Source organism: Salvelinus alpinus, chromosome 9 (assembly GCF_045679555.1).
Source record: "Salvelinus alpinus chromosome 9, SLU_Salpinus.1, whole genome shotgun sequence".
Taxonomy (NCBI): Eukaryota; Metazoa; Chordata; class Actinopteri; order Salmoniformes; family Salmonidae; genus Salvelinus; species Salvelinus alpinus.
The window spans coordinates 69,481,860-69,503,685 of NC_092094.1; the positions used below are offsets into that span (position 1 = coordinate 69,481,860).

General features: G+C 40.3%; 1 protein-coding gene across 2 annotated transcripts in view; it reads left to right on the forward strand.

The window, feature by feature from the left end:
• The window catches only part of LOC139530523 (4-galactosyl-N-acetylglucosaminide 3-alpha-L-fucosyltransferase 9-like), a 30,045-nt gene extending 8,584 nt beyond the window's left edge, over positions 1–21,461 (forward strand). For both annotated transcript variants that reach the window (XM_071327014.1, XM_071327012.1), the window contains 2 exons: positions 13,167–13,379; positions 14,261–21,461. In XM_071327014.1, coding sequence (XP_071183115.1) covers positions 14,269–15,357 — 1,089 coding nt within the window. In that variant the 5' untranslated portion in view covers positions 13,167–13,379; positions 14,261–14,268 and the 3' untranslated portion in view covers positions 15,358–21,461. The remainder of the gene's footprint in view (positions 1–13,166; positions 13,380–14,260) is intronic.
• Positions 21,462–21,826: the final 365 nt, after the last annotated feature.

The following is a 21,826-nucleotide window of genomic DNA, read 5'->3' on the forward strand; positions in this document are numbered from 1 at the left end:
TAAAAATGGGTTCTTAACTGACTTGACTAGTTAAATAAAGGTTACAAACACACATCACTGACCAAGAAGTTATTTTGTTGGCATTTACGTATGTCCCCATTACCAGTAAAACATAATCAAAACCTATTTTTTTCACTTACTTGCTGTGCTGTTTCGTTGTTCATTTGTTCAGTCATTTCATTCTCAACCAGGATCTCATCATACATGTCAATAAGTGAAGTTTCAGCTCTGTCTGTCCGTGGCCTCTCTTCTTCTGTGCGCATTGTCCCTGTGTCCATTTCTATCTTGTCCAGCTGTGCATGTAACATTTCACGTAAACCCTGGTTCTTGTCTGCATCAAAGTAGCGGTCCTTGTACCTAGCATCGAGCATGGCGGCGACACAGTAGAGGCTCAGAGAGAATACCACCAAATCTCTTGTTCATGGCCTCGAGTACTTTTGTAAGTTACCCCACGGTCTGTGTCGACAGTTTTGTTGAGAGGGCGTTTCAATGCCATGACAGAGGGTGCTGCAAACGCAGTTGATTAGCTTATTTCTCCAGTCAGTTGTTCAAATGGCGCTAGGAGTGTGTTCATGTTTCCAAATGCCATTGAAATGGCAGCAGCGGTATGAGAACCACCACATTCTTGAGCATGCAATACGGCATTCCTCTGTACTAAATCCCTTCTCTGAACACCCATCTTTTGATATTTGGCGGGATCTGAATTGTGTTATTAGCCCAGCTTCAGACCGCTCCAACCCCAGAACAATGTCTCCTTCTGCTATGTCAAAGTCCTTCTCTGATTTTATGGTTCAGAATGGGTGTACAGATCCCTGGAGATTTCAGAATCCCCAGGCAAGAGAATATTATTTATTTTCACATGTACACCATTCTTTTTCTTGTATTGACTATTTCTTTATTGATCATAAGTTACTTCCAAATGTCACCTCTTCTGAATATTTACCCATTGTAATTTCTGACCATGGACCTTTATCCCTCGACATAGAACTATCAGGACAAACTCGTACTCCTCTCTGTTGGAGATTACATTCTCTTCTCCTGTCTGATGCAGACTTCTGTAACATTATTTCCATTGTCTTTGTTCAAATCAGACAATCTCATTCTCTCTTATGGGAATCACTTAAGGCCAACCTTAGAGGATGAATTATTATTAATTATTCTCATTTAACCTTTCTGGCGCAGACATTCCACTAGCGACCCACCTCGCCAACATCCGGTGAAATTGCAGAGCGCCAAATTCAAAATACATAAAATATACAAGTGTTATACATCGGCTTAAAGATTAACTTCTTGTTAATCCAGCCGCTTTGTCAGATTTCGAAAAGGCTTTACGGCGAAAGCATACCATGCGATTATCTGAGGACGGCGCCCCGCTTACAAAAGCATACAAACATTTTGCAACCAAGTAAAGGAATTACAAAAGTCAGAAATAGCGATAAAATTAATCACTTACCTTTGAAGATCTTCATATGGTTGCAGTCACAAGAGTCGTCCCAGCTACACAATAAATGTTTGTTTTGTTCGATAAAGTCCCTCTTTATATCCCAAAAACTCTGTTTTGTTGGCGCGTTTTTTTCAGTAATCCACTGGCTCCAAGGCGGTCAAAACATGCAGACGAATACATCCTAATAGTACCGGTAAAGTTTGTCAACATGTCAAACGATGTTTATAATTAATCCTCACGTTGTCAGTTGTCTAAATAATCAATAATACTTCAACTGGACAATAGCGTATTCACGCTCACGCGCCAAACCAGCTCTGCATTCTTCCTCAGTCCACTGACAGAAAGGTCTCATTCTTCTTCATTTTTCAGAAAACAAGCCTGAAACAATGTCTAAAGACTGTTGATATCTAGTGGAAGCCATAGGAACTGCAATCTGGGTCATAACCCATTAGATACTCTATAGGTATTCAATTGAAAATACCCACATTAAAAAAATCCCACTTCCTGGATGAATTTTCCTCAGGTTTTTGCCTGCCATATCAGTTCTGTTATACTCACAGACATTATTCTAACAGTTTTGGAAACTTTAGAATGTTTTCTATCCAAATCTACCAATTTTATGCATATCCTAGCTTCTGGGCCTGAGTAACAGGCAGTTTACTTTGGGCACGCTTCTCATCCAGACGTCAAAATACTGCCCCCAGCCATAAGAAGTGAATGTGGATGTAAAGGTGTTGGCGAAGATGATACTGAGGCGTCTGAATGTAGTCTTACCAGGACTCATATCACAGGAACAAACCGGCTTTATAACGGACAGATATTCATTTTTTTATATTCGGATGCTGTTTAACAATTTATTCCAAACAATTCTCCAACTCCCCTGAGGTGGTAATCTCGCTTAGATGCAGAGAAAGCATTTGACAGAATTGAATGGGAGTACCTATTTGCTGTACTTAAAAAAATGGATTTGGGGACAAATTTAGCCCATGGAACCGACTCTCTTTATTATTCGCCGTCGCCATTGAACCCCTTTCAGTAGCTTTGCGGGCATCCTCCTCTTTCCAAGGTGTAACACGGTTAGGTCATCATAACATAGGTTATCATTATATGCAGATTTGTTACTCTATGTAAATAACCTTGTAACCTGTTTACCTTCTATGCTGGAGAACTTTGGCTCCTCCGGTTACAAGCTGAATCTCCAGAAAAGTGACTGCTTCCCAATCAATCCAGCAGCGCTACAGCTCCAGCAGACAGACTTGCCCTTTCAGATTAGCCGCTCTGGTTTCATTAGCCGCTCTGGTTTCAAGTAACTCGTTCATTATATGCTCTTTTTTCTGCAAACTGTTATCCCTTCCTTACGCAAATTAAAACTGATTTTCAGAGATGGGGTAGCTTACGACTTCACTTATAGGAAGGATTAATGCTGTAAAAAATTAACAGTTTACCCACATTTATCTATTTTAATCTATTCCCATTGTTTTTACCAAAGTGTTTTTTTAAAGTCACTTAATCACATATTATCTGGGGAGGCAAGGTACCCAGAGTCAGTAGATCTTTACTTCAGAGATGCACGTTTAGTGGAGGGCTTGCACTACCCAACTTTTTATACTATTACTGGGCAACAAACTTTCAGAAATTGCCATTAAGTTTACATGCTGCAGATACCCTACGGTACCATCTCGAGGCACATTTTAGTATTTCTGCTTCTCTTCCTATTCTACTCTGCTCTTCTCTCCCAGCATTCCCCTCTCGCTATACTGGCAATCCTGTAGTGCTTTCCACACTTAAGATTCGGTACCAGTTTCGACGGCATTTAAAATTCTCCTCTGCATCTACTAAGGATCCTATTGATAAGAATCACTTATTCCCCACTTCCCTAATAGATAATACCTTTCCTTGTCCAGTAAGACTTACATGTAAATGCGATTTATTTATTTTCTCAACCTGGCCTCTAAATATTCTTTGCCTCAATCTCACTTTTTCCGTTACCTTCAAATTAGGCATTGTCTCTCCTCCCAATTTTCTGGCTTCCCTGCTCCACCCCCTTGCCAACCCTGGGATGGCAATGACTCTTTAACCTCAACAGAAAGCAGTCATTTCTCAGATCTGTGTATTATGTCATTGGACAAACACTCCACCAACAAAACTAAAACGGCTTGGGAACGGGAAATGGGTGTTGAATTTACCAAGGAGTGGTGGGATGAGGCCATTGATAGGGTACGCTCCACTATATCTTGTGCTCGTCTTGGTCTCATACAATTTATGGTTTTACATAGAGTGCATTTTTCCAAATCCAGATTGTCTGACATATATCCAAATGTAAATGATGAGTGTGATAGTCACATGTTCATTTAATGCTCTAAACTACAACATTACTGGGATTCTATTTATTTTATTTTATCTGAGGTACTTGAAATGAACCTGCAGCCATGTCCCTTGATAGCCATTTTGGGTATTCCAGAATACCTGTTCTCCTTGGACCCCAAACATGCCGACATTGTTGCTCTTACATCCTTACTAGCTCGACGTAGAATTCTTCTCCAGTGGAAGTCTGCTCAGCCCTCCTCTACTTCTCAATCGCTCACCGATGTAATGTTCTTTCTAAAGCTTGAGAAAATTAAGTATTCTCTTAAGGGTTCCAATTATACATTTGTTAGAAAATGGCAACCATTTATATCATACTTCAATGGCTTGCAGAGGCTCCCCTCTGATAAGATGCTTTAATGTTTCCCAGTAGGTTTTCCCAGTAGTCATTACATAATATGTACAGTCATCAATATAATGCTATCCAGTCCAAGCAAGGTTTACTGATAATTCTACTTTATTTCTGTTTTTGTTGCTCCACTTTTTGTATCTTGAATCTGTATTGAGTTGTCTGTGAGAGAATGTTTTTAAATTATAATGTAAAAAACTTGAATTAAATTATATTTAAATATATATATTTTATTTTAAATGAACACTGGTTTGTTAAACAATCTCTCAAGCACAAACCCACGTGCTAGTGAGTAGCCAGCTAATATTTATTTTTCAGGTTTAGCCAACTAGGTATAATTTCACAAGCTCTGAATTCAGCTAACAAGGCAAACCATTTGAATTGTTATGGAACACACCCTTCTGTCCGTCTCCAACTGTTTGAACAGCATGCTAGCCTGTCCACTTTGCTCAGATGTTGAAATCAAGTGGCCTACCTTATTTCTCAGAATGAGAACGAATTGCAAATTCTTTATATAATCGTTTCATGCTTTTTGCACATTTATAAAACACAGACTCAATGGCTTGTATAATTATTTAACAAAAATGCTGCTAGTGATACGTGGTACCATGATACGCGCTAGACAAACTGAGCATGCATTTTGCAGAATGAATGTTCATTGGTACATCCGTTTTAAAAGTGTCTGCTATGCTCGCAATTTGAGGAGTTGAAACAAACAGGGTATGGTTGAAAAGGTTCACTTCACCTCTACTACAGTAAAATAATGTCTCCATGTGTTTCCGTGACCATATGACCGATTCTGTTGACCAAATCTCAAATGCGAATAGCGAGTTGAAACCGTTTGTCAGAGAGGAAGAAGTGATCTCTTCATCTTTGTTTATATGAGCGGTAGGGGGAGGGGCTTGGGAGAAAGAGGCGAAGCGAGAGGTTTCACTCTCGCCGAAATCTGTCCAAAATGAGCCCTATGGTTTTCTCTGCGCTTATTTTGAACCAAAGCTTGTCACCTGCCTTGATTCTGCGATATAGGCATTTGGAATATCGCGCAAAAACATGCATTTGAATTCATCTGATAAATTGCCCAGCCTTAATCACAAATGCAGTGAGCCAGTTGAAGGTCATGTTGGATTCAGGCAGACGTATTGAACGAGCAATTAATCAAAGCTAATTTCTAAATGATAAGGTGACTTAAGAGTCCAATCCTGGAGGGCCAAATTGGGGGCAAGTCGTAAGGCTAGGGAGAGGTTGTCAGAGTCAAGGGTTGGATTCTCTTTCTTTTCGTTGGAGCCTCCCAGTTGCATCATTGATCCTCAAAGAGGCTTGTAACTTTAAATACTTGGTGTTGCCATGCCAAGCAGTCTGCTGCCTTTTATATATCCATAAAAAGTTGTTTCAGTGTATATGGTAGGAATATCGGATTCCCATCATACACAAAAATAGTACAGGTCATAAGTACAGTACACAAATCTGAAAAATGTCTCATTTAAAACATGTACATATACAGGTGATTAAACCACCATTTAATGGTAATGTGGCAGCCATATTAGATTTGTCATAATAGGATTTGGAGGCTAATTTAAGGTGGGCCCTAACGTAAATTACAAGAGTAGGGGCTAAACATATCAAATCCACAGAGAAACCTTTGAATGGGGAAAATGTTCAGTGTCTGAGCCAACTTGCCTTGATTACAATAGCCACAACATAACAAATGTGTAACCGCATGCATTTTTGTCAGGCAGGACCATACAGCACTGAATGAGAACACATTTGACTTGGAAAGTTGTCTATTGAACAGTTACCAAAAAGTGAAGTTTACATTCATCATAAATATTCAAAGTTGATATTTCCGACTATTGCATCGGTGTGTTTACAGGTCTATATTTCCGACATGCATGAAGATATCCTAATGTTGTTTGTTTGTGTATGTAGGGCAGACAACTGACTACCTCTATTCCAAACTTAAGCAATATCAGAGCTTGCAATTTTGGGTTACATGAGCTGAGGTGGCCCACCCCCTCTACAGCAAGGCATTATTCTGCACTTTGAGTTATTTATTAATGACCTTCAGAGAAGTCATATTGAGATTAAACTCTATTTTACAAAATCAAGCACATACAGTATAGGTATACATAGACAATATACACATTAACTTACAAAATACAGCCAATTAAAACAAACACATTCTACTAAGCTAAATTATATGGAATTGTTTTGAGAAGGTAATACCAAGGATCATTTAGCTATTTCATTTTGAATTATTTTATGACACCTTGAAGTAATATAATAATATATTTTCAGAAAAATATTTTTTGGGCCCATACTGCTATTAGTCCACACAAACGCATTGAATAACAAATTCACTACATGGAAAAACAAATAGTCCCAAAAACATATCTAAAGGAAGTTTGTTCTGAAGTGTCTGTCCTATATCTGAGAGATATAAGTATTTCACCCCTTATTTTTGGCACTTAACAGTCTCCATATATACTTCCACTCATTTTCTACAACTCGTATTAGGAGACATTCAGACAAGTCTTGTGAGGCCTGTGAATGTCCTAGAGCAAAGCATGTATGTGTTCATGAGAGTCTAACCTTTCCACAGAGGGGTCATATTAGTGTGTAGCCCAAGCTGTTCGGATGCTACGGACAGAAGTTGACAGATCGGCTGTAAAGATGCCTGTGGGCGTCCTAGAGCAAAACAACCGACATGTACATGTTCTTGAGAGTCATCTTTCCATAGATGGGTCATACTAGTAGGCCAAACCGTTCAGATGCTATAGACGATTCTGTGAGCAGACCGATTTTCGGGATGTCTCATGGCCTGACTAACACCCCTCTAGCTCTGTCACCTTTCACCGCAGATGCAGTAAAACTGTTGCCTCGTCACAGCCAGGTCAGCAGTTGGGGCAATTGTGTACACAATAGTATCACCCGCATATAGATTCATAATTTTCATAATTTTTAAACAAATTCACCAGCAACGAGAGGGGCAGCACACTTGAGCATATCCAATTGGTCCTGGGGATTTATTGGTATCTACAGCAAGTAAGGCATCAAGGACTTGTTTTTCTGTGTATCGCCGAAATGCAAAAACTTTACTATCATTTTCAGAGTCAGAGTCAATCTTCAAAATTCCCGAATCAGCATTTAGCCCACTCTTCAAGAGTGTTAGCCCACTGAAATGTATGATTAAATGCTTCAATGATGGCATTTTTGTCCATAATGGGGCCAGATTCTGAATTAATTTCTTGGGGTGGAGAGGAGGAATTTACAACCCTTCAGAGATTTGAAAGTTTTCAGGAATATAGCCGGATTCCCCTTGCAATCCAAAATAGTGATTACATAAATCAGATTTAGCCTTTCTGATTAGTCTTATACATTGTTTCCTCAGTTGTCTATATCTGGGCCTAAGCCTGTGTGCCTAGCCTTGACCCAGGCAACCTTTCTCGTACGAATGACTTCAGATAATTCAGGAGTGAACCAACCAGGCATTCGATCTACCTTTAGCTATCAGAGTTTTGAGGGGCATGATTATCTACAATAGTGTTGAAGACATTTACAAAAAAATCTTAGATAAATCAGGTACAGGGATAGCTGAGATACAATCAATGTCACTAAAATAAAGATAATATAAAAACGCTTGTTAACTAAAAAGTTTTTAAAGTTCCACTTAGTGATGACATGAGGCTTAGATTTATGCTTCTCAAATCTGACACAGACAACTGGGCAATGGTCACTAAACTCCAGTGGGAAAACCCCACTAGCAACATATTTATCTGGAGTATTCGTAAAAATACGATCAATCAAGATGGATTTAGAAGAATCTTTAGGATTCGGCCGTGTAGGCTCAGTTATCAGCTGAAACAGGTTTAGCAGAGCAGTGTATCTGACACTGGTGTCCTCCAATCAATATTTAAATTGACCACAATTAATAGCTCAGATCTACCATACTTGGATAGTAATTCTGATAAATTGTTAAGAGCATGACGGAGCCAAGGTAGGGCAATACACTCCTGTGTCAGCTGGTTATTATGACCAAGGCCCAAATTAAGAACGAGACAATACCACATTTTAGGGACAGAGAAACATTTCAATTGTCCTTTGTAAATATGGCAGCACCCCACTTCTGCCAATTCTTTCTGATCTGTAAACATTAGAACCAGACAGAGACAGAGTCCAGCACAGAATTATTCAACTACGTTTCAGAAATTACCAGAATGTCCACGGTGGATTGAGAAGACAGTTTCGATAAAATCCATCTTTGAAATCAGATTTCTGGCATTTACATGAACAAATCCAAGACCGCAGCTTTCATGTCAGATGGAGCCTCTAATTCAAGCATGCTATGATCAGTAGCTAACCCCTCATTTGAAAATACCATGGGATTGGTTTGATATAGCGTTGTATATGATCAAACACCATTTTTTTCAAAAGTTTACTAAGGGTTGGTAATAGGCTGATTGGTCAGCTATTTGAGCCAGTTAAGGGGGCTTTACTATTCTTAGGTAGTGGAATAACTTTTGCTTCCCTCCAGGACCTGAGGGCAAACACTTTCTAGTATACATGCTAGACGATTCTGTGCATCAAACCTAGTGGCAACAGTTTGGGAAAGGCCCTTTTCTGTTTCAGCATGACAGAAATGGTTTGTCGAGATCGGTGCGGAAGAACTTGACTGGCCTGCACAGAGCCCTGACCTCTACTCCATCGAACACCTTTGGGATGAATTGAAAAACCAACTGCGAGCCAGTCCTAATCGCCCAACATCAGTGCCCGATCTCACTAATACTCGTGGCTTAGTGGAAGCAAGTCCCTGCAGAAATGTTCCATAATCTAGTGGAAAGCCTTCCCAGAAGAGTGGAGGCTGTTATAGCAGCAAAGGGGGGGGATCAACTCCATATTAATGCCCTTGATTCTGTAATGAGATGTATGTGGACACCTCATCGAACCTTTGGTCATATATTGTAACATCGTTCACACCCTCATAAGCTCTAGATCCACCCATCGCTTAAAGAATTCACGTGAACACGTGACCATGTGCTAAAGCAGTGAGGTAGTGCTTAAAAAACGAAAAATATTTCAGGTAAGAACACTATCTAGACTTGGGGCTATATCATGAGAATCTTTGGTTCAGGTCATGATGTGAACAAAGGAATTTGGAGCTGTCCATTGCCTTTTCATTGCAAATGTCCTGATCTTCTCAAAAATATGTTTCTCCGGTTGTGTCTATTCCGGGGGGGTATTCTTGCACATCTCTGCATAGCAGCTGAAACTGGTTCCTTCTGAGTGAAAGCTCTTTGGCCAAAACAACACCAGACTCCAGACAATTGAAGCTGTAATGGAAGAAAGCAGACAAGACATTAAAACCTTGCATACCAGCGAAAACATTAATTGACCCCAAAGTTCAAGCAATGAGCTCAAAGTAAAAAGACAAAATACCTGAAGTGTTGCTTGTTCACCCTCGTTCATCTCCTTGTACTGGTGGAGGAGAGCAGGTTCTTATGTTGAAAGACACATTTCAGAAAGTTGATTAAAACATTAATTCATCTCCTATGGCTTGATATTGCCTGTAGACTGCTACATCTGGACTAAAATACCCTGTTTACACGCAAACTGACTCCAGCTAAACAATGGCAATGCTAACTATCTAGATTTAGCAAACATTTATCATTTACTAGCTGGCCAGATGCACATGGTATTCATCTAGCTAGCCAGCTAGTTGAGCATGCAAAAAACGACCTCAGAATCTACTGCATAATCCAATGTATTTAGCCATCATTTCATCGTGGCTAGCTAGCTAGTCAATTTAGTTAACATGTGTCCCTATCACTTAACATGGGATTTGATTAACTTGCTAATCAATTACCATTCACACCACAGTGGCTATTTTCGGTAGCTAGTAAGTTAAACATGACAACGAATACATCAACATTAACAGCAGAATGCAACTGGCCAGCTCAGCTAGCTAATGTTAGCTGACTATACCTGTATTTAACTGTCTAGCTAGCTACGTAGCAATGAAAACTACTTTTTGATACAGTTGAGCCAATAACGTATGCACATGTAGCTAGCTTGCCATTTTCACTGTAGACTCTTAGCTGTGACCCGTTAGGGTTTAGGATTCACGGCAGACTGAAACACTTTCTAAATAATCCTTCCCACTGGGCTTCAACCAGACTGCCTTTGCCACTGAAGACAGAGCTGTGTTGATACCTACATTTTGCATGTTGTTCGTTATGAAAATATGAGTAAGTCCAATGATCAAGGCATTTTTGTCTTTGATCAAGCTATGGATCTTTCAAATAGAGAGAAATAGAAATGGTGTCTCTTTTGTAAAAAGCACATAAAGGCTTCATAATTCAAAGGTCATTTTAACTGACTGCTATTATCTCATAGAACAAAATGTATAATATCTACTAAGCCTGTGTTAACCTCAGACCTTATTTTTACTGTTAATTACAAAACACTATTCTTTCCCCATAGAGATGGCTGAACGAACCAGAGGTAACTAATTTCTGGGTTTCAGGACTATAAACTGGTGAGTTCTATATCCGCAGAGAGCAGGGTGTGCCATTTGACAGAGAAGCCTAGAGTGACAGACTCGTCTCTTTTTCTCGTCAATGTCCCAGCCCCCTCAGTATCTCAACCAGTCGTGGCCAGGCAAGATTCAGAATTTTCTCCGTGGCTAAACATCTTCGTGATTTCACATTTGATTTATCTTTACAGATGACATACAAGTTTGTTATTAAAGGTGCAAAATGAAGAAATCACTACGTCATTTCGTGGTTGCAAAAATTTTAATAGTTCACCTAATTACCAGTTTGTGACAAAACAAGCACTGAGTGTGGATAATCATTGTACCAAATCAAATTGTAAGTGTCACATGCGCCGAATACAACAGGTAGACTTACACTGAAATGCTTACTTACAAGCCCTTAACCAACAATGCAGTTAAATAATTTAGAAAATATTTACTAAATAAAGTAGTAACACAATAAAATAACAATTCTGAGTCTATATACAGGGTGTACTGGTACCGAGTCAATGTGTGGGGGTAAAGGTTAGCCGAAGTAATTTGTACATGTAGGTATGGGTAAAGTGACTATGCATAGATAATGAAATGGCCACCCCCGCTGTTTTTTGGACCTAGGCCTTTTGGACCTAGACATGGCGCTCCGGTACTGCTTGCCTTGCGGTAGCAGAGAGAACAGTCTATGACTTGGGTGACTGGAGTCTTTGACAACTTTTGGGGCCTTCCTCTGACACGCCTAGTATATAGTTCCTGGATGGCAGGAAGCTTGGCCCCAGTGATGTACTGGGCCATACGCATTACCCTCTGTAGTGCCTTACAGTCGGATGCCGAGCAGTTTCCATACCAGGTGGTGATGCAACCGGTCAGGATGCTCTCGATGGTGCAGCTGTATAACTTTTTGAGGATCTAGACACCCATGCCAAATCTTTTTAGTCTCCTGAGGGGGAAAAGGTGTTGTCGTGCCCTCTTCACGACTGTCTTGGTGTGTTTGGAACATGATAGTTTGTTGGTAATGTGGACACCAAGGAACTTGAAACTCTCGACCCGCTCCAATACAGCCCCGTCGATGTGAATGGGAGCGTGTTCGGCCCTCTTTTCCTGGCTCACATTGAGGGAGAGGTTGTTGTTCTGGCACCACACTGCCAGGTCTCTGACCTCCTCCCTATAGGCTGTCTAATCGTTGTCGGTCATCAGACCAACCACTGTTGTGTCGTCAGAAAACTTAATGATGGTGTTGGAGTCGTACTTGGGCACGCAGTCGTGGGTGAATAGGGAGTACTGGAGGGGACTAGGCACACACCCCTGAGGGGCCTCCGTGTTGAGGATCAGCATGGCAGATGTATTGTTGCGGGGCCAGACAGATTACAAGGACGTGTGCTCAGAGCACGCGTGGACCAAGTGTCCACTGACATTTTAAACCTCCCCTGAGATGTCACTGTAGTCCCTGGTTCGAATCCAGGCTGCATCACAGCCGGCTGTGATTGGGAGTCCAATTGGGCGGGACACAATTGGTCCAGCATCGTCCGGGTTTGGCCGTCATTGTAAATAAGAATTCTTTCTTAAATTACTTGCCTAGTTAAATAAAGATTAAATAAAATAAAAATATGGGCCACCATGTGTCCACTTTCCTCTTAGCCTTAAGATAACATCATTCTCATATGCGTGTGATTGATGTCTTAAGATAATGACACTCCGAAAAATACAGTATTATGTGAATTGGAGGAGTAGGTGCTTAATTGAACTACCAGTATGCATGTGTGATGAGTATCCTTGCTTGAGACCTGAAGAATTGTGCTAGCTCCCGGAACTTATACCTAGGCTTTAACTAAATAGGCTAACACTGTCTTGCATCACTGATATTAATCAAGTTCAGTATCAGGCCAGTCACACATGTAAAGTAATATAACCAAGTTATTTCAGTTGTGCAAGTCTATAGCCTAATTAATTGTCAATACATTTTTACAATTCTAAGCCGTGGGGGGGGGGGGGGGGTCTCAACTGACATAAAATTGTTTTAAGGTGGTCATACTATGGATCATTTAGCTATTTGATTTAGATTTGGGGGGATTTGGGATAAAAAAATGTGGATCAATTATTGAATTTGGCTTTTTACTACTATAGCCGAAAGAAACACAAAAAAATACTTAAACATATCTCTAGCTTAAATTGACGGATTTTTATGGTGATTTTATTTTATTTTCTTACCGGTACGTCAAATCGACTCTAGGGGGTTAAAGGAGCAATCTGCGATTGCTACAAATACAAGCTTGTTTTACTCCATTGTTTGTAAACGCTGTAATCGTAAATAAACACTGTATAGCCTCAAAACATGATTAAAACTATAATTATGATCTCATGGTCAGTCCTCACATCCATAGCTCCGTCTATGAATTTCTCCAGCTCTATCCCAAAAACAGTAGCGGGGTATTGTTTGAACTGAAGATTGTAACTATTGTAACCTTACTTATTCTCTCTTTCCTAAGGAGACATCAATGAGATGACCTGGGAACTCAAAATCAGACCAAATTCACTAGACGACTAAGGACCTTATTCCAACTGTGTGCAGCAACACTTCATTCAAACGCTACTTCACCGAGAAGAGCATTCTCATTGCTGAGCCAATGTAGAACCTGCACCTTCAGGATTGCATGACTTCTTTCCTTGCCTGGATTTCAGCACACAGTCAGCTCTACCAGGTGTGGAATAGTTATTTAGTTATTTTGTAACTCATAGTTAAATTATATAATGCATATTCAATGTTACATTACCTTTTTGATTGAAGAATTATAGGTAACACTTTATTTGGATAGTCCATCTGTAGATGCTTTACAGACTATCATTAACATGTCAACTAACTATCCACTAACCCTTAATCTAAACATAACCTTAGCAAGCACTTACTTATCAACAGATAGTATGAGCATCTACAGATGGAAAATCTGGATTATAATTATAGGATTGCAATGTAGGCCAGCGAGAGGCAATACATTTTTACTAAACGCAAACGAGCCCAAGCATCTCACACTGTACGTTAAAGCTTCCACGTCTTGCGGTCTTTATTCAAGCCAAACTACACAACATGATGCAAGTGCACTTTCAGCAATTTGCCCTGTACCTTTCGTACCATAGTTTGTTTATATCCATTGGTTATTGCTGGTTGTCGAAAGGCACATTTGACCTACCCTGGCCAGCGGAGTTTCACGTTTGGAACTATTCTATTGGTCCCTAGTTGCAAACTCCACCTACTCTGTAAACCGGGCGAGCTAATCTAGTGTGCCTGTTCACAAATTGCCTCACTGCACGAGCCATGACAAAAAATGTTTGCCAAACTATTAATTGGACGTGACAAAATAACGTAAAAGCCACTATCTTAATGCGGTTGGCCCTCTCGTACGAGGCAAGGATGCCACGAGATATACCGTTTACAAACAATCTTGAAAATGTGTCATCGGGCCTCTAGGCAAAATTGTAGCCGACTTCGCACAGTCTTCCCTTTTAGTCACTTTGATTAAATGATACGGAATTTACTGATTTGAGTTTAATGTCATTTCTTTTCTTTTTTTACATATCTTTATAGGACAGAGTATGCCATCTGCATCTTTCCACAGAATTCTACGACCATTTCTACTTGGCACCTTTCTCCTGGGCTGTTTTGTGACTCTGTTTTTGATGTACTTCAAACCGTCAACTAGCTGGCTATCAGGTCCTGTAGAGTCAACAGCATCCACTATCCAAGTTAAAAATCTCTTCTCTACCAAGGGTGACAAAAACCTTACCACTGTACTCGTCTGGCTCTGGCCCTTTGGACAGACCTATGACATTGGTGTCTGCAGCTCTCTGTTCAACATTGAGGGCTGTTTCATCACAGCAGATCGGAACCTATATAATAAGTCAGATGGTGTCATCATACATCACAGGGATATCTGTACTGATCTCTCCAACCTTCCCCCCCTTCACCGTCCCTCCTTCCAAAAGTGGATATGGATGAACCTAGAGTCACCATCCCACTCCTCTCAGCTGCCCGGTATTGAAAACTTGTTCAATTTAACTCTGAACTATCGCCAGGATGCTGATATCGAAGTGCCTTATGGGTCGATTGTGACGGCCCAAGGGGACGAGGATTTCGTGCCACCGAGCAAAAGCAAGTTGATCTGCTGGATTGTCAGCAACTGGAACCAGGATCACGTGCGAGTGAAGTACTACAACGAGCTCTATAAACATATTGAGGTTCACGCTTATGGACAAGCCTTTGGAGAGTACATTGCAGATCAAGAATACTTTCCTACCATCGCCAGTTGTAAATTCTACTTGGCGTTTGAGAACTCAATTCACAAAGACTACATCACAGAGAAACTGTATAACCCACTCTCTGTAGGGACGGTGCCTGTGGTTTTAGGTCCACCAAGACAGAACTACGAGAACTTTGTCCAGGGGGAAGCCTTTATCCATGTGGATGACTTCACCTCACCCAAAGAGCTGGCTGATTATCTCCTGCTCTTGGACAGGAATGAGGAAATGTATCTCAGATACTTTGAGTGGCGACGGCACTTTAAAGTGAAAAAGGCATACTTCTGGGCCGAACACACGTGCCTCGCTTGTGATCATCTCAGAAGGCACAAGGAGTACAAGGCATTCAATAACCTTGATAAATGGTTTTGGGGTGGAACGCCTTGAAGGGCCATGAAATTGTTGTTTTGCAGTTGGAGGCATTGCTTTAAAATATATTCAGTCATGATGTATTTGACATTGACAATGTTCCAACATGTTTTTCTCACTGGTTATAGGGGCCCAAATGAGCCATTCTCTTTTTTATTTTGTTACCAGACAGATTTGCTCAGTCTTAATGTGTCTATTGCATTTCAATTCAATCATGATTTATGTTGTAATTTGCAATGCATTTAATATTTGTTTCATAAAATCTCACTTTTATACATGACCAAAAGTATGTGGACACCTGCTCGTCGAACATCTCATTCCAAAATCATGGGCATTAATATGGAGTTGGTCCCCCCTTTTGCTGCTATAACAGCCTCTACTCTTCTGGGAAGGCTTTCCACTAGATGTTGGAACATTGCTGCAGGGACTTGCTTCCATTCAGCCACAAGAGCATTAGTGAGGTCGGGCACTGGTCGGGCTCGCAGTCGGCATTCCAATTCATCCCAAAGGTGTTCGATTCGATGGGGTTGAGGTCAGAGCACTGTGCAGGCCAGTCAAGTTCTTCCACAACGATTTCGGACAAACCATTTCTGTATGGACCTCAGTGCACAGGGGCATTGTCATGCTGAAACAGGAAAGGGCCTTCTCCAAACTTTTGCTACAAAGTTGGAAACAGAATCATCTAGAATGTCATTGTATGCTGTAGCTTAAGATTTCCTTTCACTGGAACTAAGAGGCCTAGCCCGAACCATGAACAGCCTCAGACCATTATTCCTCCTCCACCGAACTTTACAGTTGGCGCTACGCATTCGGGCAGGTAGCGTATTTCCTGGCAACCGCCAAACCCAGATTCGTCCATTCACCAGATGTGATTCATCACTCCAGAGAACGTGTTTCCACTGCTCTAGAGTCCAATGGCGGTAATATTTACACCTCTCCAGCTGACGCTTGGCATTGCACATGGTGATCTTAGGCTTGTGTGCGACTGCTCGCCATTTCATGAAGCTCCCGACGAACAGTTCTTAAGCTGACATTGCTTCCAGAGGCCGTTTGGAACTTGGTAGTGACTGCTACAACCGAGGACAGACGATTTTTACCCGCTACGCGCTTCAGCACTCGGCGGTCCCGTTCTGTGAGTTTGTGTGGCTTACCACTTCGCCGCTGAGCCGTTGTTGCTCCTAGACGTTTCCACATCCCCAATAAACACTAAATACAGCACTTAAAGTCGACTGGTGCAGCTCCAGCAGGGCAGAAACTCGACGAACTGATTTGTTGGAAAGTTGGCATCCTATGACAGTGCAACGTTGAAAGTCACTGAGCTCTTCAGTAAGGACATTCTACTGTCAATGTTTGTACATGGAGATTACATGGCTGTGTACTCGATTCTTTACACCTGTCAGCAACGGATATGGCTGAAATAGCAGAATCCATTCATTTGAAGGGCTGTCCACATACTTTTGTGTATATAGGTGTGTTTAATCTCTGAATGTGACCACATTTGCTGCTATTTGTTTTTTATGATGTACTGTAACTGTTTTGCTATATGGGAATCGGGCTGGCATGACATTTTCATATGGCAGTATACAATACATTTTTGAAATTGAAGAAATAGTTGTCAATTAAAATATGTACTATTTATTGAATTGAGGCATTTTATGATAGACCTTCATATGTATTAGTGATACAGTCATCTATGCAGTGTTTATTGAACACATATGAAAGTAATTCAATTGTGTCATTTACTGTCAAATGTAAATGTGTGTATTGTTTGAAGGTTGCATTTGCACCGCAAAACACACTGACACTCATCTTTGATCATGTATGTACAGTAATACAGTGCAGAAAGAAGGAAAGGAAGATACATAAAAAATAGAGAACTATTATGTTAATAGTGGTTTCTTAGTGAGCATTATCACATTAAATGCATTGCAGTTCTATCATATGCTCCATGAATATTTTACTTACAATGCGAACATTATCCAATTTCATTTGGAATGTTTTTGCTCTCAAATATTTACATCCTATTGTGGTACAATGATGAGAGCACACATTTGACATGAATAATGCATCATATGCTTATCTGTGTGGGCTTGTCTATTGCCATCTAGCCACATTGTCTTAAATATTCACTTGTATATCTTTAACCTTTAAGCAAATTTCACCATATGAGTTCAGTGCATGAAAAATAGGATAACTATTCAAGCTTGGATCTGCCCACACATCTGTGGTTTCATTGTGAAAGATTGAAAATGCTATTAACTTGCTTAGATTTGTTATTTTTTACCAAAGATACCTCCAACCTTGAACTTAAACACCACATAATGATCTGAGGTAGTATGTACATTATGTACACTACCGTTCAAAAGTTTGGGGTCACGTCGAAATTTCCTTGTTTTTGAAAAAAAATTTAAAATATGTCCATTTAAAATAACATCAAATTGATCAGAAATACAGTGTATTCTTTCAAAAACAAGGACATTTTGAAGTGACCCCAAACTTTTGAACGATAGTGTATATCATAATACCTGTCATTATGTCGTGTTTGACTATATTATGATGCTGGTATGATGTATAGTTCAAATACAGTGTACCACTTTCGTTGAAGGTTGAATACACAAACCATTCAGCATACATAAACGATTCATAAAATGTTCATGAAATCGGTACCCTAATGACCTTCAGAGTGCATTCATATAGTCATTATTGAATAGTATGTCACATGACAGGATAAATGTGAAAATAAAAGTCACGTGAACAAATACATTTTTGGCAGAACAAACATTTTTCTTCCCTTATTTTACTTTATTGGTTCACTGAAATACTGTTTACTTGTTACTATTTCCATTATTATATATCACTACAAAGTAATCATGAATGTTGCCATTGTTATACTTTGCTTACTTTGAATTTAATTTCCAAATATCCATAGCCAGCACAAAGCATATTCTTGAAATGGTCTGAAATAATATCCTACCTCTGATGTTTTTACCAAAAACAGAACACAGTCACCGGCAATTGTTAAAAGCAATTTAGCCATTTCCTTTTGCTTTCCAAATGTAAAAAAAACACAAAGTTTACTTACCATATATTATTTCGTAATGTAAATGATAGTGATCAACCAAAACATGAAATAAGAAAATGTTTCTGTTTGGCAAGAACAACGATTAACTGTGGACAAATGTCACTAATGACATGCAGTTGATCCTCAAATATATGAACCTCAGCGTTAGACTGACCTGGCAACCGAATGGGAAATATAACTTCTGTTGCTTACATGCTCTAAAAATACACCAGATATTTACAGTATCTGGCTATATGTTTTGCATACACATGTAAAAATGCAATCAATAAAAGTAATAAAAGGTTTGAGAAGTTGAATTTGAAAGTTAAGGACATTTCAGTGTTCCGAACTACCACCATTTCCAATGTTTTCCCATCTGAGTTCTTTCTGTTGATGCTTTACGAATGCACTATGAAGGTCTTTATAAATGTTACTTACACCTTAATGGATGTGTTATGAATGTTTCGTATGCTGTTATGAATGCTTTATGTAGGAGTAATGGATGTCACTGTGCTTGCTTAGCTGTGCCACTTCCTTCAGCTCACACCGAGAAAATGACCTCTGCCTCGGTTCACACGGCGACCCTCTCGAAACACCTTTAGCTAGCTGCGCTACCAAAAAGCTACATTACCAATGCAATGCTACAGGTGGTAGTTTCAAGCCAAATTAGGGCTGGATTCAATCCGTTTTGCAGAAGATCCGCAGTATAGCGCAATTCAAATGTAAAGGTCATTTCCGTTTGAGCCGACATATGCAGCGTTTACCATGAATGCAGTCTCCGCAAGCACAGGAACATTGCCTTTAATTATCAATCGCGCCATCTTCCACGAAACGCATTAAATCAAGTTATTACATGCAACCTTCAAAGTTATTGTCACCTAAAGGGTTACCATTGAATCTTCGAGCAAACGGTGTAAACAACTTTCAGGCTGCTTTCATTTTGTTTTATTTACTCTGAGTGGGACCATTTGTATAAAGAGGGTCAAAATGTATTTTTCTTATAGACTATGTAGGAAAAAAACAATCATAGCCTCTACATGTCGAATACGTCACCTTTTGTTGACTCCCTGAAGATGATCTACAGTACTGTGCACGGCCAACATTCGTAATGGTGTGTTCCATCCTTAAAACAAACTAGTCCACTGACACAGATCATGCCTGTATGTAGACAAGCGGAATTCTGTAACTTTCATTTAAAAAAACACCCCACAGCTCTACCATTAATTAAAAAGTGTAGGATGATTTAAGAAGGCCGTTCAACAAATGGCTTTTTATTCCACTGTTCCAGTCTGTGATTCGTTTATACTGCTGTGACATAGCCTAGTTCCAAAGGCTGAAGCAGAGCTGCGCCAGCGGTGCATTATAGCGTTCCGCAAGTCAGGGGTGAGCTGCACAGAGCCCAGCAAAGTCGATCAATCTAGCTGATATTGTGGGCAGCTGACAGTAATATGTAGGCTACCCTTGGTTGGGCCATTTTTTAATACATTTTTTTACCTTTATTTAACTAGGCAAGTCAGTTAAGAACAAATTCTTATTTACAATGACAACCTACCCCAGCCAAACCCTAACCCGGACGACGCTGGGCCAATTGTGCTCCGCCCTATGGGATTCTCAATCACGGTCGGTTGTAATACACCCTGGAATTGAACCAGGGTCGGTAGTGACACCTCTAGCACTGAGATGCAGTGCCATAGACCGCTGCACCACTCGGGAGCCCAGAGTTGACCTATACTCCAACTAAGTTAGCTAGTCCATTAATAGCTAATTAAGTTTGGAAAGCAAATTGCTAACACTAATTCTCACTTGCTAATAATGCCCAGTGAGTAGGCCAACAACTACTGGCTAATAGATTAACTTTTTTTATTTGACTAGGCAAGTCAGTTAAGAACAAATTCTTTTTTACAATGACAGCCTACCCCGGCCAAATCCGGAAAACGCTGGCCCAATTGTGCACCTCCCAATCACGGCCAGATGTGATTCAGCATGGATTCAAACCAGGGACTGTAGTGATACCTCATTGCACTGAGATGCAGTGCCTTAGACAGCTGCGCCACTCGGGAGCCCAACTTGCAGAGGTAGGTATTAATAAATAACTTGCGAGTAAAATGAAATGACAGCACATAGCCTATTAGTGTCAGCAGACCACTACATTTTTACAGCCACAGATTATAACTAATAAAACGATTGTATTCTTCAGCTCAGCCACTGGCATTGCCTTGCTTTGATCTCCTGGCTATGTCATAGTTGTATCAACCAATCATATTTTCAAATGATGCAATAAAATACAGTCAATCAAGACCGTCAAAAGGCATTCTAAACACTTTAGAATAATGTAGTGTATATTTTGTATTTGTAATATTTCAGTCGCTAACTTTCAAGTGTATTCAGCTTTAAATAATGTTGGTGCTTCAAAGCAGCTCATGAACGATGGGGGGAAAAGAGACACTCAAACCGGAGAGCCAGTGTTGAAGACGGTGGTAATACTGTTGTGGGAAGGACATTTTTCCACCAGTGAGACAATTACACAAAGGAGAATGCAGACAGTTTTTTGGCATAGACGCTAATCCCGTTGTGACATTACCTAATTTCAACCATCTTTTTGAAATTCAGCAGAGATATAGAACTTTTATAGATGTGTCACTCATTGTGCTGGTGGCTGTCTCAAATGGAGCCGTCGTGAGTTCATGAACTGTCCCAGAATATGATTCTGAAACTGTTTTGCTGTACAGAAATGAAACTGAGGTTCAATGTGGTGGGGATCTGTCGCAAAAGGTTTGTTCTCTGATCTCTTTTTTTCTTTGCACAAATTCTGTTGTCCCTTTTCAAGTCTGTGAATGAGTGTATTAGGAGAGCAGCTTAGGATGTGTTTCCTATTCAAGTCAGTGTCATGGACATTGTCTCTTCATGTTTTGCTGAATCCTAATTGAACAATGCTCATTTTTTGCCAGTTTACTGGAAGAGATTACAAGGTTTTTGCCAAATCATTGTATTTTGCCAAATGTTGTGTTGAACTGTCGATGTGTTTTAGTGTCAAGAAAATAAAGAAATTGATAAAAGCAAATACGTTTTAAATTGTTCATATACATTACATATTGATTGGAAGACAATGTGCCAGATTGACTAAGTTTAATGTTCATAAGGTTTCCCCGCTCCTCCGCTCTCTCCACTGGCTTCCAGTTGAAGCTCGCATCCGCTACAAGACCATGGTGCTTGCCTACGGAGCTGTGAGGGGAACGGCTCCTCCGTACCTTCAGGCTCTGATCAGGCCCTACACCCAAACAAGGGCACTGCGTTCATCCACCTCTGGCCTGCTCGCCTCCCTACCTCTGAGGAAGTACAGTTCCCGCTCAGCCCAGTCAAAACTGTTCGCTGCTCTGGCACCCCAATGGTGGAACAAACTCCCTCACGACGCCAGGTCAGCGGAGT